Raw genomic sequence first — 25,211 nt, forward strand, 5'->3', positions numbered from 1 at the left:
CCTCTAGTTCAGCTTTCGCTTTCTCACTTTCCCTTCTAAAGTCAGGGGCAAGGCTTTCATTGAGTGTAATGCAGCTGGATTGCACCCTAAAGCCACATAACACAAAGCCTTGAGATATACTCTGCTTAGCTGTGATTCTGTTGTCACGTGAATTTTATTTTTTTTTATTTTTTTTTGCAATTCCTTAACTGCAGGAAACCAACAGTGAAATCTGTTGCATCCAATAAATTAATCTCCATCACATTATAATGTGTAGCCTTAATTACAGGTACGTGTCAGTGTTGCTAAGCGTCAGCCCCCAGTATTTGTTAATGTTATTACAACATATATATGTAAATGTCAGGCTTGCTGGAGGCGAAAGAGGAACGTAGGTGTCAAACCATTCCAAAATCAAACTCTTTTTTACCCAGGGATAGCAGCATCATGGGATTCTTAGTGCATTTATTGACTGGCGGAGGGAGGGAATCATTCAAAATCACAGTGACATTTTGAGAACTGAAACCAGGCAGGGTTAAATTATTTTCATTTATTTCTGACAAGTACTTTTTTTAAAAAAATGACTAATTTGCAAGAAATTTTGCTAACCTCATTCTGAGATGTGTGCTTTAAAAGACTGTTTAGAAATTGTTTTTGCAGACTTCCTTGTAAAGTTTTTATTTCTGGTGTGTGTGAGAGACATTGCCCCAATTTTTTATTTCACTTCTGAAAAATGCACACCTCATTTTAAAGACAGAGGATCATTATTTTCCGAATTTGAGGTTCTGGAGTTTAACAGCACTGGGATAGTGTGGTGGACAGAGTGTTGGACAAAGACCTCACCAGCCATGATACTGAGATGTTGACTCTGGGCCACTCACTAACTCCCACTCTAACTGTCCTTACACAATAAAAGTTTTATTGCTTAGATTAAATTCTAACACTTGCTGGATCCAGGGATTGGAGGGTTCTGGCACCCACAAACTCATACCATTATACTGCAGACTTATTTCTACAAATAAGAATGTGTGTGTGTGCGTAGTGTGTCATAATGCTTATTCTAGAATCCACAAGAAGGAATACCTGGACAATGGCACTCTTCCTCTCTTTTGGCTGAACTACTACTAGGGTCTTGAAAGTGGCCACCTTTAGCTTTAAGAAACATTATCCTTGGGGCCCCAGTCCACATTCTGGATCAAGGCACCATACCAGTTTTCTGTTAAAAATTACTCCCACCCCAACTTCTTTGCACCAACTGAAGCCCTTTGGCTCCTTGTTGAATACACATTGTTTCTAAGCAAATGCTCATAGGATTTTATTTGTAGGCACACATTCCTATGAACGCTTGCTTTGGAGTATGAAAGCCATATGTTCCACTTAACAGAGAACAGCCCTCTATTTGAAGGACAGCTCAGTCCAAGTCTAGTTTAACATTAAAGAACCCTAAGAAGGGGGAACAGGAGGGGCTTTGAAGTTGCCCATCAACAGCGGCAACAACTCTGGGCAGCAGAGTAACCTGACACACAGGTCACCTGCTCACATTAAATGATACTACTCTGCCCAAAAGCTTAGCATATGCAAATCTCTTTTGGTGAAGTATAAGGGGCTGCCCTTTTGTTCCAGAATATAGGATCATCTTGCATCATGTGCCTGGCGAAAAGCGATTCTGTAACGATGCTTAATGGGTACTTGTATTTTGGTGGGTAGCTTGCCTTTCCTTCTACCTACAGTACCATTTGAAATGTCCCCACTGAGTGTGCCTTTCTAGTAGTAGAAGGTGGGATTCTGGGATGGCTACTGATATACCTTTCTAGCTAGGATGGGGATTACAGGAGCTTTGGGGTGGAGCTCCTTTTTAAACAAGCATGCTTTCTGCACATTTAGGTACTTGGTGGTGGGGCGACAGGAAGAGAAGACGAGGTCGCATTCCTAACCCATTTTCCTGCATTTCTAACCCCATTTAACAAATGTGGTAGCAATGACTTCTAAGTAGATCTAAGTACATGTCCAACATGGTGTAGACCCATTGATATTAATTGGCTTTTACTATTAATTGATTGATTGATTGATTATATTTTATCCGACTTTTTCTCTCTCCAAGGAGCTCCTCATTTAATCTGTACAACAACTCTATGATGTAGGTTAGGCTGAGAGGCAGCGACTGGCCTAAGGTCACAGGCTTTATGGCTGAGTGGGGATTGGAGTCCCAGTTTCCTATGTCCTAGTTTGACACTGTACACCACACTTACTCTCCAAGGACTAAATTTCAGTGGGTCTACTTAGAGTATGCTGGATACAACCCTAACTTAGTCCATTTGAACTCAATAGGACTCAATTCTGATCAGACATTTATATGATCGTGCTGTAATGCACCATGGAAGTTACCTGTCTCTATCTGAAGAGAGCAAAGCGGGGAAAGTAATTTGCAAAGCTACACTTGAAAATCATCCTAGCATAACATCATCATTACAATTATCTGTCATAAGATTTAGTTCAATTACTTTAAGAGAAAAAAACCCGCTCTCTTGTCAAGATGGCCCTTCTTGTACTGGGATTTGATACTCCGAGGAAAGGTTAAGAACTCCCCCCCCCCCCAGCATACTAATTCCTTCATTAACCATTGTCGGACAGCTTTCACATCTCATAATTTTCCCAGTTTCCTTTTGGTTCTCTAGTGCTCTAACCCCAGGGAACCAGAAAGCATTGAGTGCTCAAGGGAACAAAAACTTCAGGAATACGAAGCGCTGCATATTTATAGCCCATAATATGGAAGGGAAGAAAGAATCTTTAAAATGTACATGGTAATTTTGAAATAATTGAATAAGCAGAGTAATCGCTATCATGTAAGTGATTATACACAGCCTTTTACATTCGCTTTGCAGAGTGGTATGCTGGTACTAAGATGCTCAGGGTGGGGAAGAGGGGGGTGGAGTGGAAGTTGTCTTATAATAAAGCTTCCATTTGAAATGTTGATGGGGAGTGGGAAGAAAAATGCAGCAGACATCCCTCTTTTCTGGGAACACTGCATTCTTTCTAGGTGGTTACCCATGTTCTCATTCTTTGAGTCCAGTGGGATGCCCAGGGGGCAGAGGAATCAGCTTTAGACCAAGTCAGACCAATGGTCCATCCAGCTCAGTATTATCCACACCAGGCGTGGGAAATATATGGCCTTCCAGATCTTGACGAACAACAACTCCCCTCACCCTTGGCCATTGGCAATGCTCAGGGGTGTAGACTTGGGCCCCAGATCATGGGTGCCCAGTGTCGTCAACATAACGTAACATCACCCCCGGAAGTGATGTCAGAGGCCCTGTGAGGTCTAGGATGCCAATTTCAAGGCTCTTGGACATCGTGTCCAAGGCCCCCTGAGGCCCCAGACAGGACCTGGAAGTCACATCCAAAGCCCCACACAGCAGGTACTGAACACCCACCACAAAATTTTGTGGGTGCCCAGGCCCCCAGGGCTCCCTGGAGTTGGTGCCTGTGGCCATTCTCCGGTCAGCCTTTGCAAGCACAGCCAGTGGCCATAGGTGATTGATCTATTTTTTATTTATTGAATTTATATACCGCCCTATACCTGGAGGTCTCAGGGTGGTTGTAGTTCAGCAACATCTGGAGGACCAAAGTTTCTCACACATGGTCTGCACTGACTGGTAGTGGCTCTCCAGAATTTCAGTTAAGCCTTACCTGGAAATTTCGTCAAGCCTTACCTGGAGATACCTGGTATTCAACCTGGAACCTTCTGCATGCATAGCCAATTGTCCGCTACTGAACTACAGCCCTTCCCCTCTAGCCTTATATCAGGGAACAACCTGTGGTGTTCCAGATGTTGTTGGACTCCAAATCCCATCATCCCTGGGTCCATGTTGGCTGGGGGTGGCTTCTGGAGTCCAACAACATCTGGAGGGCTCACAGTCCTTGCTCAACAGCATGGGGAGGAGTCACATCTCTGGTCCCTTGGTCTAAAGATACACAGGACCTCCACCTTGCTTAAGCAGGTCTGGGCAGTGCCTGGAAAGGTGGCTGTCATGCTCAACCCAGCTGGTTACAGACATGGCATACTCAATGATGAGTCAGATACTCCACAGGTTGAAGACTGTGAAGAACTGAAGAGCCTCTGCAGCCTTCAGATGAGAAGCTGAAGCCATCCCACAGCCCCTGAGAATACTGGTGCACAAAGATTCCGGTCCTGACTAAAGAACATCAACATAGCATTATATCTAAGTATCCAAAGTCATGATGCTACTCAGGAGTAAAGGGTGTACTTGTGAATAATGGGTCCATTTATGACTAAGCAATCACTGGAACTCATTTACTCCCAACAACTGTGATCCAGGAGGCCTGATTATACAAGATTATACAAGATTATACAAGAGTCATCCACTTGCTGGGGAAAAAACCCCAGGTCTTTGGCTCCTTGCACCTGATTCCTAGTTTTGGTCCTTTGTTGTGTTGTAATCTGCCGAGTCCCCTATTGACTGTGGACTATTGCCTGGTTCTGTTGCATCACCAGTGCTGAAGTAGCATTGTGAGAGGCGTCTTCTTGTCATTCACTTCAAGCATCCAAATGCCTTGGGCAATTGGATGTTATGCAGAATCAGATGCCTGTGACTAGCTTCTGAGTCTGCACTGTCAGTTGCATGATGGCGACTTCTTCTGGACTATAGGAACTATTCATCTTGTTGAAAAGTGGGTATCCTCAAGTTGGGCCCAGGGGCGGAGGAAGGCGGGTGCAGTCCACCCCGGGTGTCACCACTGAGGTGGGTGACAAAATGCCGGGCAGCACTCACTGCGGGGCCTGCAGCATGCCCAAGCCACGTGTCTCTCTTGGGAGAGACGCAGTGGCTTGGGCACATGCAGGCTCCGCGCTGCCCAAACGGTCCATCCACTGCCTCCCCCCCATCTGTAGGGTGGCTGTAGGGAGGAGGCAGGCAGACTCCGGAGGCCCCAAGGTGTGCCCTGCCCCATGGGTGGCTCGCCCCATCCCTGGGTGCGCCGCCCCAGGTGCCCGAGCGGCTTCCTCCGCCGCTGGTTGGGCCAACCTGAAATTTCTGGAAACAAATCTTCCATTGTTTACTTGTCTCTCTCATTTCTTCCGTTTCTGCTGTGGAGAAGTTTAGGTTGTACACTCATGCATTGCAAAGTACCATGGGCGTCAATAGTGCAATATAAGTAATGATGCTTCCTGAAGCCAGTTCTATTTCTGTCCCTTGTTGTTCAGAAAACTATTTTTTCCCCTTTTTCTTTTTAAGAAGAGGTGTGTTTGGTGATTACCCCTACATCTGTGAAACTCCTTCTCAGTTGTCTCATCTAAGTGCAAAGCACCGTGTTTTGAGGTAGGATCTCATAGACATGATTAAGGAGGCGTTGGGATAATTTTAACTCTATAGACATGATGGGTATACAATTTATGCTGTTCATTTTTGTAGGCTGCAGTGTTGGTGTTGTTAACAAGCAGAGGCAGTTTAGAAGCCGAAATGAGCAAACCCAAGAGAGTGGCTAACTGCAGGCGTTAAAATCCTGAGTAAGATATTGAAGGTGTCCTGACCCAATCCAAATATGCCCTTTTCCAGAGGATTTGCAAAATAGGGGATCTAAAAGAAATACTGTATATTGATTGCATGCACAACTGGAAGGCAGGAAAGCACTGTGGTGAGTGAGCAGTGGTGAAGTGTGGGAAGACAGAGTTGCTATGTGCCAAAGGGATAGGGGAGAAATTTGGTCTAGTTCACATTTTAATGTGAAACCCTCTAATTTGCACTTCCTGGAACAATGTGTGAACTAAAAGGCAGCTACTCTTCTGAATTCACTCTTCTCTGAATTTTGCAGTGAGGTTCTCCAACCAAGCAATGTTTTTAGAAACGTATTTATTGTGGGAATGCATGCTTAAAAATGCATATATTCGTGAAAGTAACATAGAAAAATGCATTATATTGCAGAAAACTGCTTGCAAATTTGTGTTTATTAGGGAAAATTGCATACAATAATTTGTATAGTAGGAGAAATTTGCACTACTGTACCAATTTATTTTCATGAAGATTTTTTTCCATTGCACATTAATATGGAAATGTGGAGAACTGAATTTAAGTCCGGGGAAAAAAAAGAGAAACAGAGAGAATGGGCTGAGTCACTACCGAAGGGCTACTGATGTAAAAGCAAAGTGAGGGAGGGATCGCTCCATCTTTCACTTGAGCAGAGATTCAGACTTGTAACAGTGCGATCCTAACTATGCCTACTCAGAAGTAAGTCCTGCTGAATTCCTTGGGGTTTATCTCAAGTGAGTAGGGTTAGCGTGGCTGCTTAAATAACTAGTTTGAGCCATTGTACCAGAGAGGAAGCTTTAGTGGACATATTCAAATATTTTAATAGTTTTAGTTTCAATGTGATTTTTTGGGGGTACTTTACACCACTTAGAGATCTTTGAAATATTAATCATAGAATTGGAAGGGACCACAAACATCATCTAGTCCAATGCCCTGCAATGCAGGAATCAACCTGGGGCTCAAACCCATGTCTCTGAGATTAAGAGTCTCATGCTCTCCTGCTAAGTGGATTTAAGTAATAATAGAGAGGAATAAATGTATTGACTAGATGTGTGTGTGTGTGTGTGTGTGTGTGTGTGTGTGTGTGTGTGTCTTTGGGTGGTTACAAAAGAGAAAAATATAATCACTTGAAAGGAAACAAAGGCACCAATTTGCATATTCTAATAGCTATAGATGTCAATTTAAGAGTAACTATAATTTAAATGAAGGGACACGGGTGGCGCTGTGGGTTAAACCACAGAGCCTAGGACTTGCCGATCAGAAGATCACCGGTTTGAATCCCAGCGACGGGGTGAGCTCCCGTTGCTCAGTCCCTGCTCCTGCCAACCTAGCAGTTTGAAAGCACGTCAAAGTGCAAGTAGATAAATAGCTACCGCTCTGGTGGGAAGGTAAACGGCGTTTCCGTGCGCTGCTCTGGTTCACCAGATGCGGTTTAGTTATGCTGGCTACATGACCCAGAAGCTGTACGCCGGCTCCCTCAGCCAATAAAGCGAGATGAGCGTCGCAACCCCAGAGTCGGTCACGACTGGACCTAATGGTCAGGGGTCCCTTTACCTTTATAATTTAAATAAAAATGCATCCTGTTGTAGTGGGTAAGGCTTCGAGAAGATCTGTTGTCTCAAGTGGTCATCTAATTGCGAACTGCAGACAGGAAACTTCAAAGACTCAAGTCTGCTCTCTTTACTTAGTTTTTCGTTTTTTTAAATAATAAAAACATGGCAACCAGATTTGGACCCAAACAGCCCTTCAAGCATGAGGCTGCCCTCTGCAAAACTGATCACATGGACACTCAGTATGTGTGGTGCTTGGATAAGGACCTTATATATCATGTTTGTATTTCAGCTGCCAAAGGGACTCCAAGATGAAGCCGTCCATCTTCTTGTTCCTTGTGAGTTGCACTGTATTCAGCGCTGATGTGAAGCTGGTGTCGAAGAGAAATTCGGGTAAGTTCCAGAAAGGTGCTTTCAGTAACCTTGTTGAGCCATTCTGCTGTGCATTCTTTAGCTGTATAGTATGGGTTTGCTGAGGCTTGCCTATGCACATGAATGACAAAATTCAGCAAAGAGTGGTTCTTTAAAATATAGTCAGTGTTCTGCTATAAGTATTAGGTTTAAAAAGAAGGTGTTATTTTAAAAGTCTTAAATGGTGACAACTAATAGAGGCGCTGTTATTTCAGTGTCCTCAATACTAACAATAACTGAATGACTGATTCATTGAATTTTATATTCCTTTTGGAAGAAATGCTAAAGAGCTTTGTTAAGTGGGGCTCTTTGCAAAGTGCTTCTTTTTCTTCAAAAAGCACCTTCGTTTCTTTGCAAAAAGGTGTTTTGTAAAATAGCTCACATCTAAGCAGATGTAGTTCCACAGCAGCTGCTAAGAATGCACTTTTAGATATAGTGTATCAGTTGCAAATGTTAATGTCAGATATAGAATGCTTTGGACCAAGGGATTTTTGAGTGTTCGAAATAATCAGGGTTATTGTTTGTTTTATTTATAGAAAAATAATTGTATACTGCTATGTCATTTAGAAAAAAATTATTGAAGTGTTTTAAAGTAATGAAATATAAAACCACACAATAAAACTATTTAAAAGTTATTTTAAAAAGTCAAAGACAGACATAAGTGACAAGCCTGTGTCATTTGTTGATAAAATGAAAGAGCAGAATCTGCATCAAATCTGGCACAGAAACATTTCGTAACCCCAAATAACTATGCTATTATTTTAAAATACTTAAAGTACTATGGAAATTTTAATTCATTTTTGAACACCACTATTGCTGGGAAAATGTTCTTTCTAGAACAGGGGTCACCAATCCTTTTCAACTAGTGGGCACATTTTGAATCTTGAGTGAGTACTGGGGTTGCTAGTCACAAGATGGCTGCCACAGAGGGAGCATAGCATAACACAAAATGGCTGCAAAGGGGAATGTCGTATAACATGGAAAAAGAAGAAGAGAGAACCACCCCCCAATAAGCTTCTGCTTTTCATAGGAAGCCAGCTAGGTCCTGCTGGGCCTTATCATAGAGATCACACACATGAGCACTGATGCTATTGGTGTTGCTTTCTGTCAGGGACTGACGGGACGCTGATGAGCATGCTCTGGGGGATGGAGGGCTGGAGTCTGACTCAGGAGAGGGGGTCAGTGGTTTCTGGGGACCTGTACCAGCCAGGAGGCAAGAATCAGAGGCAGGGGAAGCTTCAGAGCTGAAGGGTGGAGCACAGGATGGGTCAGAAGAGGAAGAGGAAGAGGCAGGTCAGGCAAGTGAAAGGTCAGTGCTTCCTCACCCTCTCTTGCACCACTGCCTCCCAGAATCAAGAGGGGGTTGAAAAGGGAGTTTTTGCGCAGACACAGTCTCTGGCTGCATGCATGCAATCCGTTGGGGGAAGGTACATGAACTGGTGCAGGGGGAGTGGCCCCCTGCTGCTGCAACTGCTCCATAGAGCATGGATCTGTGAATTGCTGCCTATGATGCTAGGTTGGTGTGCGTAAATATCCAGAACTGTAGAAGCGACTGTATTATCTTTGTCAATAAATACTTACCTATCTGCATTCCTTTGGCTGGGAAGCGCCCTTGACACTATCATAGAATTGTAGAGTTGCAAGGGACCATGAGGGTCATCTAGTCCAACACCCTGCAATGCAGGAATCTTTTTGCCCAATGTGAGACTCAAACCCACAACCTGCTCTACCAACTGAGCTATATCTAACAACAAGAGGAAGCATTCCTCCATACTAGGAAAAATATTCCTCCATACCAGGAAAAGCACTACTCTCATTTTACATAAATTGCTTAGAAGGTACCGGCACATTTTGCTTCATAACTTTCTTTTGTTCGTTCTAGAAGGGCTAGGCACTTACTTTTTTTTTTTTTTTAAAAAAAATGCAAGTTCAGAGTCTAGGGCACTTGCCCAGGAGAAACCTTCATGGGCAACATGCTCTCCACAGGCACTGGGTTGGTGACCTCTGTTCTAGGAAGACACCTCGGCAACGGACCCCAATGTTTTCTGGAAGGCTTCTCCACATAAAGGCCTACACAGAGCCTTAGATCATCGGAGGCCCTTCTCTGTGTGCTTTCTCTGAGGGAGTGTTGGAGGATGAAGGGGGAAGGCCTTTTCAGTTGTGGCTTCCTGTTTGTGGAATGTCATCCCTAGCGAGGTCCATCTAGCACCTTTACTGACATTTTGTTTGGTGCCCGATTAGAACTTTTCTTTTCATGGACTATGATGGTGATTATGTCTGCTCTTAGTGTGCTGCTGAAGCTTTCTGCTGCTGCTATTGGGGTGGGTGTTACTTTCTGAATCTTTCATGAAATGGCATGTTTTATGTGAATGTGTTTTACTTGCGTCTATGTCTAAAATATGTTGCGAGTTATTTGAAGATCTTCTACGTAATTAACAAGTGACTAACAAGCTTAATCATAATAATATACTTTTTTGCCAATGTATTTTTCTATAACAATAGTTTGACGGCCAAGGAAATGCAACAACCATTTTTAAGCATCCCTTGTGAAATTTGCCCATGTGTAATATAATGGTTTGCTAGAATACAAGTGATTTCTTGTTTGGGATTCTTCTTTCTCCAGTATTAAAGGCTTGATCTTGCCAACCTCTATAGAAAATATTTGGTGCTAAGATAGTTGTGCTTTGTTTAACACAGGAGTAAGATAGTTACATATTGTACAATGCTAAAGTAAGCAAATTATGAAAGTAGTTCAAACCCTTTTCTTTAATGCTGCTTAGAAGTGTGTGGGGTGCTTCTTTTGTTGCAATTGTACAAGTGTAAGTGTGTGTGTGTGTGCTACTTGGTATTGAATTCATGTTGCCTATGAGTAGCAATATAGCAAGTAACATATGGCACAGTCAGAGCTCTGATGTCGGCCTTAATGATATGCAAGTACCCCAAAATCAGTTCCACCAAGCATTTCTGTGCAATGCTTGAAAATCTCAAGGATTTTTTTTTTGAGTGTATAACAGAAAAGCCCACTTGCTCTGAATCCCACTTTTGCTGCTAGTCCTTTCACTTTCCCCAATGGGAAAAAAGCCTTATCTTATTAGATGGTAGACGTTTACAAATGTGCAGTGTCCTTTCTTATAAGGATTATGGAACTGGTTGATTTCTACTTACAGAAGGGAGAGGACTAGCCAATGCAAGGTGTGTATCCCACCTTGAGACATACTCAGATCAAAAGGCGGATGGACCTAACTTTAAATAGGACAATACTTTTTGAGTGTGTGCATTTCAAGTTTCTTTCATTTTACAATCTTGCCCCATGCTTCATGGGCGTGTCCCGGAAGACTTGTCTCCCATCCTCTTGAAATGGAATTCCTCTCCTAACTTGATCCTTACTAAGGGTTCAGTTGTGTTGGCAAAACCTGAACTCTGTATGATGTGCAACTTGGCTAGAGTTGTATCTCTATATAAGTACTGACCTTAATTCAAGGTGCCTTACAGAAGAGTAAATAATGTCTTTTCTCCCTGGTGGTGCAGACTGAAAGGAACCCCCACCCCTTTATGTAACTCTAACACTGCATTTCACAAGCAAATACATGCTTTCGTTACTATCTCTGAGCCCAAGCTTTGCATATAGGAAAGTTTCATATGTGTAATAGGTGACATCTTGGATCTACTGATCAATGCAGACTTCCTAGCAACTTTTTTTTAAAGAGTTGCCACCTGAAGCAAAGCTATTGATGTTTCTTTCGATAATGTCATGTGCTAAATGGATTTTCTATGTTTCTCAGATTTTAAGGCTGCTCCTTGAAGCATAACTAGTGACTGTGTCCTTTTCAAAAGAAGGATGTCGCACATAGAGCCTTGTCTCCAAATTGCTCAGTGGCACGCACTGGGAGGATTTGCTTTAATTTGCCATGTTGAGGCTTGTATTGGGGAGAAACGAACACCTAGGAAAACTGTTCAGAGGATACAATTTTGCAACAAGCTAAGAGGATGGAATCAATCATCTTCCCCAGTAAAGGAATACACTTATCAAGCCACATTTGTGTTCTTCAGTCTGAAGCTTAAAGGGTGACATTCAACTAAATTTTACTGGGGGATAGAACCATCACAATTAATGAATATAACTATGTTAGATCCATTAATTTCAGTAGGCCTATTCTGAGTTAAGCTTAGCTGAATGCCACCTAATATATATTTACATGCAAATGTTTGTAAATATTTTTAACCTATAGTTAAAAGTTACAGGATTTCAGCAGGAAGCTATGGGACATGCACCAATGCACAGCCTGAAACTTTTGCAGGTGCAAACAGTATTGGATTGTGGAGACTTCCGGGGGAGGAAATGGCGGATTGGCTGTCTTTCTATCGGCTCTCCACTGACAGAAGATAATTACGTGGTGATCGATGGTAATCAGGCTGAAGTTCTGACTATCAAATCACTCTGTGATAAAGAGTGATCGAGTGAGTAACCTCAAATGCTCTGATCAAAGCCGTTTTCTGCTGTTGGCACCTGGGGGGGATTAGAGGGGGCCTAAAATGAGCTGGCGAGCCGAGGGACTGACATTGCATCCAAATGCCACATAAGATCCCTTTGATTTGCACCCTCTCCTCTTAAACACTTTTGAGACAAGATAACTCTGTGACGTAGAGAGAAATGAAATTTCACAATCAGAAATCTTACTGTTCTCTGCTGTCTGCACCTAGGGGCTTCAAAAGGGGTTGGAATGAGCTGGCAAGCAGAGGACCTGACATGGTGCCCAAGCACTATAAGAAAAAACTGTCTTAGAGAGATTTATCTGTCTGCTGGTGAAAATCTATAATTGGAAATCCTGCAAAAACTACCTTTTGTCGCTAAGAATAATAAAGGAAAATTGGTTGTTAAAGTGTCTAAGCAAGAGCAGAAAACTGGATTTAGGGTTGGCAATAAAGATTAAATAGGTGAGGTGACCCCTTGTGTGAAAAAAATATTTATTTCTTCTTATTCTTTTTGGGGGGGGGGAAATGGCGCTGATAAACTGAAAGGAAATTACTCTCTATTATGCCAATAAAGGCTGAATGAATGAATTACTTTCTGTTGGAAAAAAATATCTTACTTTGACCGTGACTATATTCTTCAAGCGGAACAATAGAAACTCTCAGTATGGCAAAGGTATTTTGAATCTTTCGGTGACTATTGGGATTGTTCAGCAGTTGAAGGCTGAACAATGAAAAGTGATCAGATCAACATTTGATAAATCAGAGAGAGATGAAATGGAAAATGGAGATGGAGACTATCTAGAGACTTCAGACCAAATTGATGAAAAACTGGCAGAATTGGATGGGGAACAGTAAAATGGGAGAAAGCAGACGGTGAAATGGAAGTGCCTTCCATTCAAGAATTTAGAAGAGAAGGAGAGGATGGAATCATAGATGCATAACAAGAAAGAATGATGGAAATGATAGGGGCGAAAACTTTGGAAAAACTTCAAATGCAGCAGTCTGCATATGATTTGGAGTGAATTCAGAGAACAATGCTATTAAATTCATGAAACTACCACTGGAAAAAGACTGGGGGGAAACAAAAGTGGGAGGTCCTAGAGGAGGAGATCAGGGTACTATCGTAAACACAACAGAAAATGAAAAAACAAAAGGAAGTGGATTTTGAGCATATAGAAGTGAGCTCATATAATGAGAAGAATGATCTCTCCCCCACTCAATATGTGATCACAGTGGAGAGATTTTAACATGAATGAAAGAATTTATTATTACCCAGTATGGATCAATGGCGGTGGGAATTAATGAAGGCAAAGTTAATTACCAATAATAATAACAATTTGGGAATCCCTCTTGGACTTTTTGTGGGGAAAGAGAAATTAATGATTCTGGGACACTGACTCAAAAGAAATGTTGTTTAACAGAAAGTGGAGAAGGTAGCTATTAACATGGACTGAATGTCTTAAATAATCTTTTTTTTTAATGTAACCGCAGATGGAAAACTGGAAGTCTTTTGTTATCTATCTCTAATGTTTCTTTTCCTCTTGTCTTTTTGCCTATCTTCTTCTTTTCTTTTTTTGTTCCCCCTCTCTCTCTCTCTCTTTCTCTCTTTTTTTTTTGTTTTTTGGAGCCCTGTGTTTGTTAAGGTCCATGGATTAAGGTCCATGGATTAAGTATTCATGAGAATGGTGGATGGAGGGCCCTGAGTGGGAGACAGGAAGTGTTGTCTCCTAGGGTGAGATGCTGGGAGGGGCTGCTACCCTCTGTATGTGGTGGGGGCTGAAAATTGCCTCCAGAAGAGGACTCTGTATTCTACTTGTTCTGCTTGTAGTTTTTGTAGCTGGTACCTTATTGTAGGGTGAAAATCTTTAATAATAATAAAAAGTTATTAAAACAAAAACAAACAAAAAATTCTGGAATTCTGTAGCTGTTTTTTAAATTTACATTATTTTTCTGTATCTTACTGTAATATTAAAAAACTTTAATAAAAATCTTAACATACAAAAGAAAGAAAGAAAGAAAGAAAGAAAGAAAGAAAGAAAGAAAGAAACTGGAATTGCGTCTATCACCCAATACTAGCATGAGCAGGGCTGCCCCAAGACATTTTGACACCTGAGGCAAACCACAAAATTGTGTTTCCCCCACCAGGGAAGAAAGGGTGAATGGAAATCTACATCAGGAACAAGGTGGGGAATAAAGATATACATGGTGAACAAGAGGGTAAATGAAAACCTACATTGGGAACGAGTGGGAGGAGTCAAATCAACCTTGCTCAATGGTTGAACTGGGGGATCAGAGGCTGTTTGGGGTGGGGGTGGGGCCCACTGTGAACCATGACAAGTGGGTGCAGACCCCAAGTGACCCCTCTGCCGGGGGTGGGGAGAGGAGGCTGGCAGCACGGCCTGTATGCTGAGAGGTCACTGAGATGGAGGCACTGGGATGGGGGCTGCAAGGAGGTGATAGATCCAGCCTCCAAGGAATGTGCCACAGCTGTTGCTGCTACTTGGACAATAGTAGTAGTGGGCATTGCATTCCTTGGAGACCAGATCTGCTGCCCTGAATATCCTGCCACCCGAGCTGGTTGCCTCACTCTGCCTCCTGAGTGGGCCAGCCTTGCTCATGAGTACAAATGAATGCACAATATAAAATATGTCTGGAAGGTCCCAGAATTGGCTAGCTTGCCCCAAGCGGTTGCCTGTACACTGTGGCCAGTTGTCACTCGGTAAAGGATCCTTAACATTTATCCAGTATCATGTAACCCACAGGTAACTAAAGAGGCGCCTTCAAGAGGCTGTTATATTACAGTTTCCTTAATCCGTGACCATGGATCATGCTGTTGGGGCTGATGGTAGTTGGAGTCAAACAGCATCTGGAGTTAAACACTGCCTACACTCTCTGTAACCCATGTGTTGACAAAAAATATCTGTAGAGTGGTTAGCAGCCGTGGTATTTCTGGCAGATTCAACAGCCTCTGGCTGGCTATGGAAAATAAATGGATGACTTCACCGGAACACAACAGGGTGCTTTCCTACTGCTTTGTCACGAGAAGGATGAACAGTGTAAAGGCGGTCTTTGTTGACCAATGACAAAATTGGGAAACAGGGCAGTCTTTATTGGGTGGCGATGTGTTAAGCAGGCCAGAATGGGTTTCTGTTTTCCCTCATGATGTATGGTGTGGCTGAGATTAATTAATTTGATGAACTCCTAAATACTTAGCGTCAGTTTATAAAATTGCCATGGGCATTGGTGCTTCCATTGCCAAAATTGCACCACCTGTGCACAGGAGAGCATATCATTAGAATGAGAGCAGGATGGACCCCCAAGGCTTGCAGGTGTACAAAAGCACTTTTTAATAATGACCAAAAAAAGAAAAAAAGAAAAAAGAGGAGCAGGGAATCCCCCCTCCCAAATAGCTCAGTGAGGGCTGAGTGTGCTCAATTGCCACTGAACGTTAACCGACTCCTTGGGAGCTGGGCGGGGAAAAGGGGAAGGGGGACGAAAAGAAGCAGCTGGAATTCAGGGCACTCTGTACTGCAACATTTTGTTGCTGCTCCCATTTGTTTCTATAACAATGCACATGAGTAAAACAGAATTCATAAGCCACCCTGTGGGTCTCTAAGTGGCCTAGGCATGGACAACTTTTCCCTCTTTTCTTTTGCTTCTTATGTTGCTTCTTATGAAGAAAAACAACACCCAGGAACATACTGTGAGGAACTGGTTTTCCAAGCTGGTGGCTTGGAAGTTTGAGTCTTATCACCACAGGGACCACCAACCTCTTGAGGCCTGCGGGCCCATTAGTACACCAAGAAAGCTGTCGTGGGCAATGCATGCACGCACAAGCACACACACCCAGCAGCTAAGCACACACTGCAACCTATTCTAGTGGCTACAATGGAATGTTTCTTACAAGCCTATTCTTGATGTATATGGAGGAAATTCTGTGGCTAGTAGGGAAGGCACCTGATGACCACACTGATGACCACTGTACTTCCAGGTCACAGCCTGACCTATGGCATGTGGTGCCTCCATACAAATACGTGGCAAACCCCCCCCCCCCACTAAATCAGCATGACAGTATCTATGCTTTGGAACTCTCTGCTTATTGACATCAAACTGTCCTGTTTTCAGTGCTGTCCTGGACTGGTTGGATGCAGGGGAATGGTGGGAGGAACCAGCTGGGGAACCCCCATGGGAAGAAGGCTCAGAGTCCAGGGAGTGGTGGTGGGGACAACGAACAGTGGTCACAGGGAGAAGAGGGAGAAGGTGAGGAAGAGGAGGTGTCGGTAATAGAGGTAAACAGTTTAGTGACAGAAGTGGGGGCTGGAGAGGGGTGGGGCCAGGAGACAGAGAGGCAGGCTGCTGAAGAATCCAGGGAGTCTTGCTCCTGCTGCGGCATTATCATGTGACTGAGGGAACAGCAATGTGTTTGGTTTGGAGAAGGCATGGTGGGGCAGGAGAGGCTGCAATGCAGCCCTCTGGGCAGTTGGCTTTTCTTAGGCTTTCACACACAAATACACCCCAAACCTACATTGATTTGTGTGTGTGTCCTGTTTAACTATGCACTTTATTTGGATGTGTAAGAGGATTCTTGAGTACAGATGAAGGGGACAAATGCACTGTTGCCATTTGCAGGTGCTTTTAAACTTCTGCTTCAAGAAATGAATGTCATATATGCAACGGTCACAGTTTGACAATATCTCAGTAATTATTCCTGCTTGGCATGTTAACTCTGAGTGTTTTTGAAATGATTGAGATCCTCCAATGAGTGGTTTGGCCTGTGAGCAATTTTCACCAGGAAAAGTAGAGTTCTGATTTATCTAGGGTAGGGAAAATTGGCCTTTCACACGCTAGCTTAATTTTTTTTTAAAATAAAAAAAGTATTTTACTGTGAATGCTTTATGCACCGGCCGTAATAATATTTAAAGCTAATCTGGGATTTAAGCAGTGGGAGACATGAAACCCTTTCTTTTTAAGATTTATGTAATTCTTCAAAGCCACTCTGGGTTCTTGAACAAATAATTAAATATGTTTATAGGAATGTTAACAATACCTCCCCAAGATCCTAGGCAGAAATCTCTGTAGTCAATAAAGTGGAACAACTCAGTTTAAGCTCTTGCTGATTAAATGTGGTGGTGGACCTTTATTTCTCTGCAGAAAGTAAACACTGCTTCCACTTTCCACTTGGCTCATTGCTAGCACAATTCTGTCTTGGTTGCATTTGAAGCCTCAGGGTACACTTGTACTACAAATAAAACACACATGCACTCAGTCCCTGAGATCCCATCTTTAGTGTGTAAACCCTTGCAAAGGTTTGACAAATGTCACCTGTCCTATTTAGGTTAGGGTTGAGTTTCCAGTCAGCACTGAACCAGTGATCTTTGGAGCTTAAAACACAAGGTCTCTCTCAAGAGGCATAAGGTCAGGTAGCTGCATCTTCATCAGGCTCTTGGGTCTACTGAGCAGCAAAGTGAACTCATTATTAAATCAGAAGGGTGTCATCTTAATGCGTCACCCCAAAAAGAAAATGCATTCGTTAAAAGAAGAACAGAAGAGGATGCAGATTTACATATGCTAATTTATAGATGCAAATTAAGAAATAATTTCTGTAATTTAAAGAGAAATAGGGCACCTCTCGCTGTCACTGTCAGACCCTCTAAGTGTCACTATTTGCCAGGGACAGTCCTGGATTTACAGAAGCCGTCCTGGTTTCTGATTTGATCCCAGAATGTCCCACTTTTCCTTAGGACACCCCTGTTTTCATTGGAGAAATGTTGGAGGGTGTGGAGATATTCAACCCCCCAAGCCATCTGAAGCCAGCCCTGTATAGGGAAGGTTTTTTGATGTTTAATGTTTTAGTATGTTTTTATAATATGTTGGAAGCTGCCCAGAGTGCCTGAAGCAACCCAGTCAGATGGGTGGGGTATAAATGTTGTAATAATAATAATAATAATAATAATAATAATAATAATAATAATAATAATAATAATGGAATAGGATGACTCTATTTTCATTGGAGAAATGCTGGAAGGTATGCACTGTTGATGAGCAGCTTCAGGGCCTCTCCTATTCTGCCTTCTTTGAGCTTTCCCCCTTTGAACTGGATTAGGACTGGACTGCAATAGAGGGCTGTCCACTTTAAAGCAGGAACACGTGGCTGCCCTGTAAGCCAGTCTTTCCTTACAATGCAGCCTCCAGAACATTCAATTGCCACATGATAGTCCAGTTTGCATTTCAATGTAACCTAACATGTTGTGCAATTAAGCTTCTTTCCCTGCAGATCTTCAGACCTTGGGAAATGCTTTGTCCTGATTTGATGGGCCAGAGAAGACTGAGACTGAGACTGAGACAATTCATGTTTGTTTTAAGGGATGCAGTGGGTTGGTCTGCAGATGTAACTGGACTACAAGCCCCAGCGAGTGTGCTCAGTGGGAGGGATGATAGGAGTTTTAGTCCAGCAAAATCTGGAGGGCCGAAGGTCTCCCACTCCTGCAAATTAGGAAGGTGTCTTATATTGTAGCTCTCTAGGGTTACAGACAGGGGTATTCTCAACTCTACCTTAGGATGCTGAGTATTGAACCATGGACCTTAATGGGATGAACATGGAAGAACAGTGCAGTTATTGGACTATAATATTTCTATTCAAAATGACATCTGTAATTTTTAGGCAAATCTGAGGCCTGCAGTGAAAAAATGTAACTTCTATGTAGGTCAACGCAACTCTTATTAACAGTGACTCAGCAACCCATTACTTACAGACTTTCGCTCTTCCTTTAGGAGTGATCAAATCTGCTCATTACTGCTCTGCTTTACTTTTTGTCGGGAAATGTTTTGGCCCAACATTAAACAGTTCTCTGCATTTGGCAAACCAGAGCACAGCCACCAGATTCACTAGAACCAGTGGATGGCTCAAGAAGACCTGGGATTAATTCATTTGTTTTCTTTAATAGAATTAGATTAGTTTGGGAGTGGGGAACCCGCGGCCATCCAAATGTTGCACTCCAACTCCTATCAGTCCAAACCATTGACCCTTTGGAGTTGGAGTCCAGCAACATCTGGAGGGCCACAGGTTCTCCATCCCAGAATTTTGTATCCCACTTTTGTTCCACCATGAAACTCAAATAAGGATTATCCACACTTACTTTTGCCCCACTCTTACCTGGCACTGGTCTTTGCTTTAAAGCTCCATGTCTATTCTCTTTTTTTGCCCCAGAGCTTCTCCCACAAAAACCCACTCTTTAAATCTGAAATGCAACAAATGGCAATAGGGGTTATCTGCAGATTTCTGTTTTTTCTGATTGAGCTTTAAAGAGCGGGTTTTTGTGGGGGAAGTGTGCTTGGACACACGTGGACACAGAGCTTTAAAGCATGCACTATGCCTTGAAAGTATGGAGGAGAGGTAAGTGTTGTTAAACCCTAAGTGTATTGGGGTTTCTCAGGTGGTCACCCATCCAGTCACTAACCACCCCTAGACCTGCTTAGGTCCAGCATAACCTGATTTCAGACCCTGGTGCAATCTTTGGGTTTGAGACACAAAGAAACCCACCACTACACATGACTGCAGTATAAGACTGCTCACCTTTCGTGGTTGCGGCTGGGCATCTGGGCTCTCACATTGATCCAGCTCAAGGGTGGGGGGTTGACGTCCCCCTCATGCCAACCACTGGCTGTGTCTGGCCCACCTGGCCAATCTATGCCGGCGTGGGGTGTGGCCGTGGGTGTTTTAAACCATGGCACAGCCGGGGGGCTACCCTCTCCCAACCCACCTGCCTTCTTTTTAAGCTTTGGTATGACACAACCTTGCTATGGACAAATGTTGGCCGCCTTATTGGGACTGGGTAGGAGTTTTTCCACTTGGTGAATTGGTTTTCACCTACCTTGTAGCAATTGTCACAACTTTGTAAGGTTAGGCATTGGGTAAGCTTTTGTTTAAGGGAGGGGAGGTTGTAGCCTCTGCCTGCCCCTCCTCGTTAAGGGTATCCTGTTAAAGGGATTGGGGTGTGTGGATCCTGCCTGGAGTCCAAACATGGGCTAGGGCCATGCCATGACCCCAATGGGGACGGCTTGGGGTGCCCCTATTTGATGTAAGTCTTAGGGCTTCCCCTAAGAGCCAGTGTGGTGTAGTGGTTAAGAGCGGTAGTCTCGTAATCTGGGGAACCGGGTTCGCATCTCCGCTCCTCCACATGCAGCTGCTGGGTGACCTTGGGCCAGTCACACTTCTCTGAAGTCTCTCAGCCCCACTCACCTCACAGAGTGTTTGTTGTGGGGGAGGAAGGGAAAGGAGAATGTTAGCCGCTTTGAGACGCCTGAAGGGGAGTGAAAGGTGGGATATCAAATCCAAACTCTTCTTCTTCTTCTTCTGGTGGTTTACCCTTAATTCGACTCCCTGCAGACAGGCGGGAGTCAAGATATAGGCTTGCTTCAACCAGTGCCTAAGCCAAACTGCTCACATCTGTAACCAATAAAGTTGTGGCCTATTTTAGCCCATTAATCTAAATACTTGCATTTCTGTGTTATTAATCAATAAGAAACTGCGGGGCCTTGGGCCTTGGCATGCAATATATAGTTTATGGCCCCTGCTTATAGCTGTGTCTTGGACCAGTTAAAGGGGGTATGTACATATTAGACCTGAAGAGAGCAGCTTATTTTGACATTGATTTTATTATTTAAGTTGGCATCCCTCAACCTAATTCCCTTCAGACACTGTTGCAACTTCAGCTTCCATCTGCCCTAGGCACCATGGCCAATGGTTATTGAAGAGGATGGGAATTGTAGTCCTAAAAGAACTGGATGGCATCAGGTTGGGGAATGACCGCTCCCCACATAAAATGGGGGGCGCCCTTTGCGTGGACGCGCGCAGCCCCTGGATCTGGAGTGGCTCCATCAGCATAGGCTTGGCTTCACCTTCCCTCAGGTGGGATACCTGGAGGTCACCGCCTACCTCAGTCAGCTGTCCAATCCCACCTGGGGAAAGTGTTGCCAAGGAGACCAGGCCAGGTAGGGAAGGGACTACCCGCCCACACAATAGAGGGAGGATCTTACTTGGGAATCCTCACTTGGCTCCAGAGCTTCTCCCACCCTACCCACCCTCAGTTAATGTCTTGTTTTGCAGGTTAACCTTTCTTCACAGGTATGCGGGCGCTGCTACGTCAAGGTCGCTGTTAAAGGGCTGGAAAGGAATTTCCCTGCATTGGCAGGTTTCGCCTTTCCCGTAGCAAAACGTCACAACTTTAGTGGTATCAGGCCTTGGGCGGAATCCTTTAGTCTATCTTCCTCTTTGCGGCGGCGATACCAGGGTTCCCTGTTAAAGGGGTTTCTGAAGGGAGGCTTTGACCGTACGCCAAAAGGTCGTCATTGCTCTCCCCTGCGGCGGCGGCGTAACGGGGGCGGCTATCTCTGCTTGAACATATGTTCTCCATAGCCGGCCCATCCCCCCCCCACACTAGATAACCCTGATGCTCCCTAGGTCCCCGGCTGGGGACTGGGGAGGGATGACGCCCAATGCCCGAGCCAAGGTCTACCCACATTTGAAATTTAATAAAGTTGTGGCCAATTTAATCCCATAGCACGTTGTCTTCAGTCGTTATTCCACATGACGGGGGGACCGCTCGGGATCTGGGGGACTCCGCCTGTCCACGCAATGGGGAACAAGGTCATGGCTGCTTTGCTAGAGGTGACCTTAAAACAAGGTGTGTACTTCAACTGTTCTTTTGCAGATTTTTTTTTTTTTAAAGCTAAGGAGTAAACTACACAAATCAAGAGTGGAGTCCCCAAGGCAATTGGATGGCGCCATGTACGTCTCCTTCCAGCAACTCCTGCGGCCAAGCTAGTGCCAAATGTATTGCTCTGCTTTCCTCTGGATCACATCCATGAGGCTGAGAGGGTGTCTTGTAGTCTGGGCAGCCCAGGACCTCCAGACACACTGCCCAGGCTTTTGCCCTGGGGGAGGTCACGTTGGTGCTGCTAACACAGCAGTTTGACCCCGGAGTTGCACTCCACTGTCTCTTAAAACAGATGGATGCCAACAGCATCTGAAGAACATGGATGCTCTAGAAATTTTGTAGCAATTTTTTAAGTTCATCCTCTTGTACTTGTTCCCTTTGTTTCATTCTTCTGCTGTGTGTCACAGCCCCCCAGTTCATAGGAAGACATCATTCCTTCCCTAGCAACTCTTTATTCCTCCATGGAGATGCCAATGTGACATTTTGAGAACAGTGAATCTATACACAACTTCTCCCCCTTCTCTCCTCCTCTCAACAAATATTTCCTCTTTTTTTTCAGATGGTTTCTTTGTGTAAAGTAGCCTTGTTCGTTCAGGGTTTGGCTTATACTGGGCAATGAATGTTCTTGCTTGAGATTCTGGTCACGAAATCTAATAACCCTCTAAATTAGTCACCATTAAACAGAATCATGGCTTAGTTTGCTTTCTTTTTGCATCATCCCATACCAGATTGATGATGTTTTTAAGAGCACATCCTTAAGGGGCTATTAGTTTATGCAAAAATAAAATTCCCTCTTCTAGATCTAAAAATATTTCCTAACAACCTAAACAAAATTTAAGGAGTTGAAAATTACCTTTTAGAGCTCCCTGTTGGAAGGCACAGCACGAGTACTAAATTATCCCCATAATTACACCAGTAATAATGCACAACCTTCATGCACACAATAAGACCCTTAAAGGAGATCTGACTTTTACAAGTATATTATACCTTAGTGTGCCTAATGCAAGACAACCCCAACAACTGGAATGAGATGCTCTTTCACTGCAAAACAGAAAAATATATTTAAGTAAATATCTTTCTGATTATATATATATATATATATATATGAATGAGAGACACCTGGTTCCTTCTGCTCCTTTTACCTGTAAACTATTTTAGACAGCAGCTAGGTTCCAATATTGTACGGAAGTGGCAGTTTTTGTGGGAGCAACATCTGGGTGTGTGTTTAGTTGGTTTGATCAAACGGCTGGCTTGTTGTGATTCTGTTGTGAATGCAACCTTGCATTCTGAAGAGGTGGTTGGATTTTCACAGTGCTGTGTCCTGACTGGGGTTCTAGGAGAGGCCTGTGCTTCAGAGGAAGTACTTCAGTAGCAAATAGGAATGATGGAGAAATTCAACTCATTTCATATTTAAAGGCAAACTTTAAATGGGAAGGTGAACTTACCCAAATCGTACAGACGTCCTTCAGAATTTGCATTCCTTTGAATTTTGCAATGCAGTTCCCAAGCTAGGTTGTTGGCATCCAACTGCCTCTAGAAGCAATGGAGTGTGCCTCCAGGGGTGAAGCCAAACTGCTGTGTTAGCAGCACCAAAGTGACCTCCCTGGGGCACAAGCCTGGGCAGATGTGCATGGGGGTCCTGAGCTGCCCAGATGACAAGACCCCCTCTCAGACTCACAGATGTGGACCAAATGAAAGCAGAGCAATACATTTGGCACCAGCATGGCTGCAGGAGTTGCTGGAAGGAGGCGTACAAGGTGCCATCCAACTGCCTTAGGGACTCCACTCTGGATTTTGTGTAGGGTTTACTCCTTAGACTTTTCTTCTCCTGAAGATGTCCCGCAAGGCAGAGGAGGTTTAGGATCAGAGTTTTTCTTCTCCTAGACGGGCTACCTACCCAGGTTGATGAGACCCATCTGCCCCAGCCAAGTAATGTGCAAACAAATGCATATTATCAATGCAAAGTGTGCATATAAATGCATATATTAGTGAAACTAACATCAGTAATGCACTAGGCTGGGGGAAATTACTTGCAAATAGTTTATATAAGCAGAACGACATACAGAAATGTGTTTATTGGGAGAAATTTGTTATAAAATGCTGATGAAAGAAGATCACAAATTGCTGCAGTAATGTGGAGAACTGAATTTAAGCCTGAACAAATGGGAAACACAGAGAAGTGAAACTGACAGATTTGTCCATCTCTAGTAGTAGCAAATGTAGGTTTAGCACAACCTGGGGTAAGGCTGCACTGGGTGGTGTTGGGCTGGTCTTCTGGGGCTAATGGGCACTGCTTCCCCAAGTTCAGCCTGCCTCCAGCCTGCCAGCCATCTTACTTATAAGCAGTCCAGGAGATGGACCTAGCTCTCCTCCTCTTCCATAGACTTAATGTTGCCTTTCTAGGACTCTGCAGGGGGAAGAATATGAACAAAACTAAAATTAGTTGGCTCTGTCTGTCATTAGCTCTGTCTCCACCTACCATTGACCTCAGTGTCTTCTGCCCTACCAACTCCAGTAGAAGAAGCTGCTCTATTAGCTTTCTGGCAGGTGGGTCACTGCTTACTGGGAGGAGAGGTGGCAGGGACTTTGGTGCAGTGCAAGCACATCAGCAGGAGTGCCAAATTGGTTCCACCAGAGCTGACCTCTGGGCCACCTTGTTCTTGCCCTCGGTTAAGCAACAGTGTCCCTCCTGTTGGGAGCCTAACATAACAGCTCCACCCCAACCAGCAAGTTGCTATTGCTTCCTGATATACATTGTGCTCTTGCCACCCACTTTGTAAAAAGCGAACTCCTGCCAACTTCTGTCTCAAATAGGTATGTGGGCTGAGAACACCGGAAAGTTTCTAGGTTTCAGTTAACGAAACATTGTTAAAACATGCAATTATAATTGGTGCTTAAGCATTTTATAATATGGCTTCTTAATACCACTTGCTAGCAAAGGCTGTATATAAACCAACGCAATCCATGGTTTAACATGCCTGAAGATTAACATCATTAAAAGCAGTGGCTAATTTGACATCAGAGAATTTCTTTAGTAATTATGGGCTTGCTTGTATTTTACTGAACTTGGCTACTGTTCAGTAAATTTGAATGTCCAAAACTACAGCTGATTCCAATTATTCAGCAGTTAATTGCTGTGTAACTCACACTGTCCTATGGCAGAGCTTAATTCCCTTCTTAATACTTTTTTGTAAGAGGTATTACTCTTTTCTAATTGTGGCTCCTTGCTTGGCTTCTCTGGTTTACCTTAGCCCCCCCCCCCCTCGTGAATTGATGCTGGAATTAAATTCCTTTTTATATAGGCACCCTCATTTGGTGGTAGCCATAGAAGGAACAGTAGTTTTGAGAAAGTAATAATGACTTAAGGGGTATTTGCAACCTGTGGATTAAAATGCTGCAGAAATGTGCCTGGTTAGAGAGTAAATTAATATATGGAATATCAAGCAAGGATATATAGGCTGCAAATATATCTGAACTGAGCTTACTTAAAAACAATTATTTGCTTAGCTTTCCGCTTTCCAAGTCTTGGCTGCTACAGAGAA

The 25,211-nt window shown here is 43.6% G+C and overlaps 1 protein-coding gene across 2 annotated transcripts in view; it reads left to right on the plus strand.

Annotated features, from left to right (window-relative positions):
* Nucleotides 1–25,211, plus strand: part of IL1RAPL2 (interleukin 1 receptor accessory protein like 2) — a 480,231-nt gene that overhangs the window by 17,683 nt on the left and 437,337 nt on the right. Inside the window, exon 2 of one of the 2 annotated variants that reach the window (XM_028715697.2) lies at nucleotides 7,362–7,462. In XM_028715697.2, coding sequence (XP_028571530.1) covers nucleotides 7,381–7,462 — 82 coding nt within the window. In that variant the 5' untranslated portion in view covers nucleotides 7,362–7,380. Of the gene's footprint in view, nucleotides 1–7,359; nucleotides 7,463–25,211 lie in introns of those variants that run through there. The other variant, XM_028715698.2, reaches the window with a different exon arrangement.

The sequence above is a fragment of the Podarcis muralis genome, chromosome Z (assembly GCF_964188315.1).
Source record: "Podarcis muralis chromosome Z, rPodMur119.hap1.1, whole genome shotgun sequence".
In the NCBI taxonomy this organism is placed as follows: Eukaryota; Metazoa; Chordata; class Lepidosauria; order Squamata; family Lacertidae; genus Podarcis; species Podarcis muralis.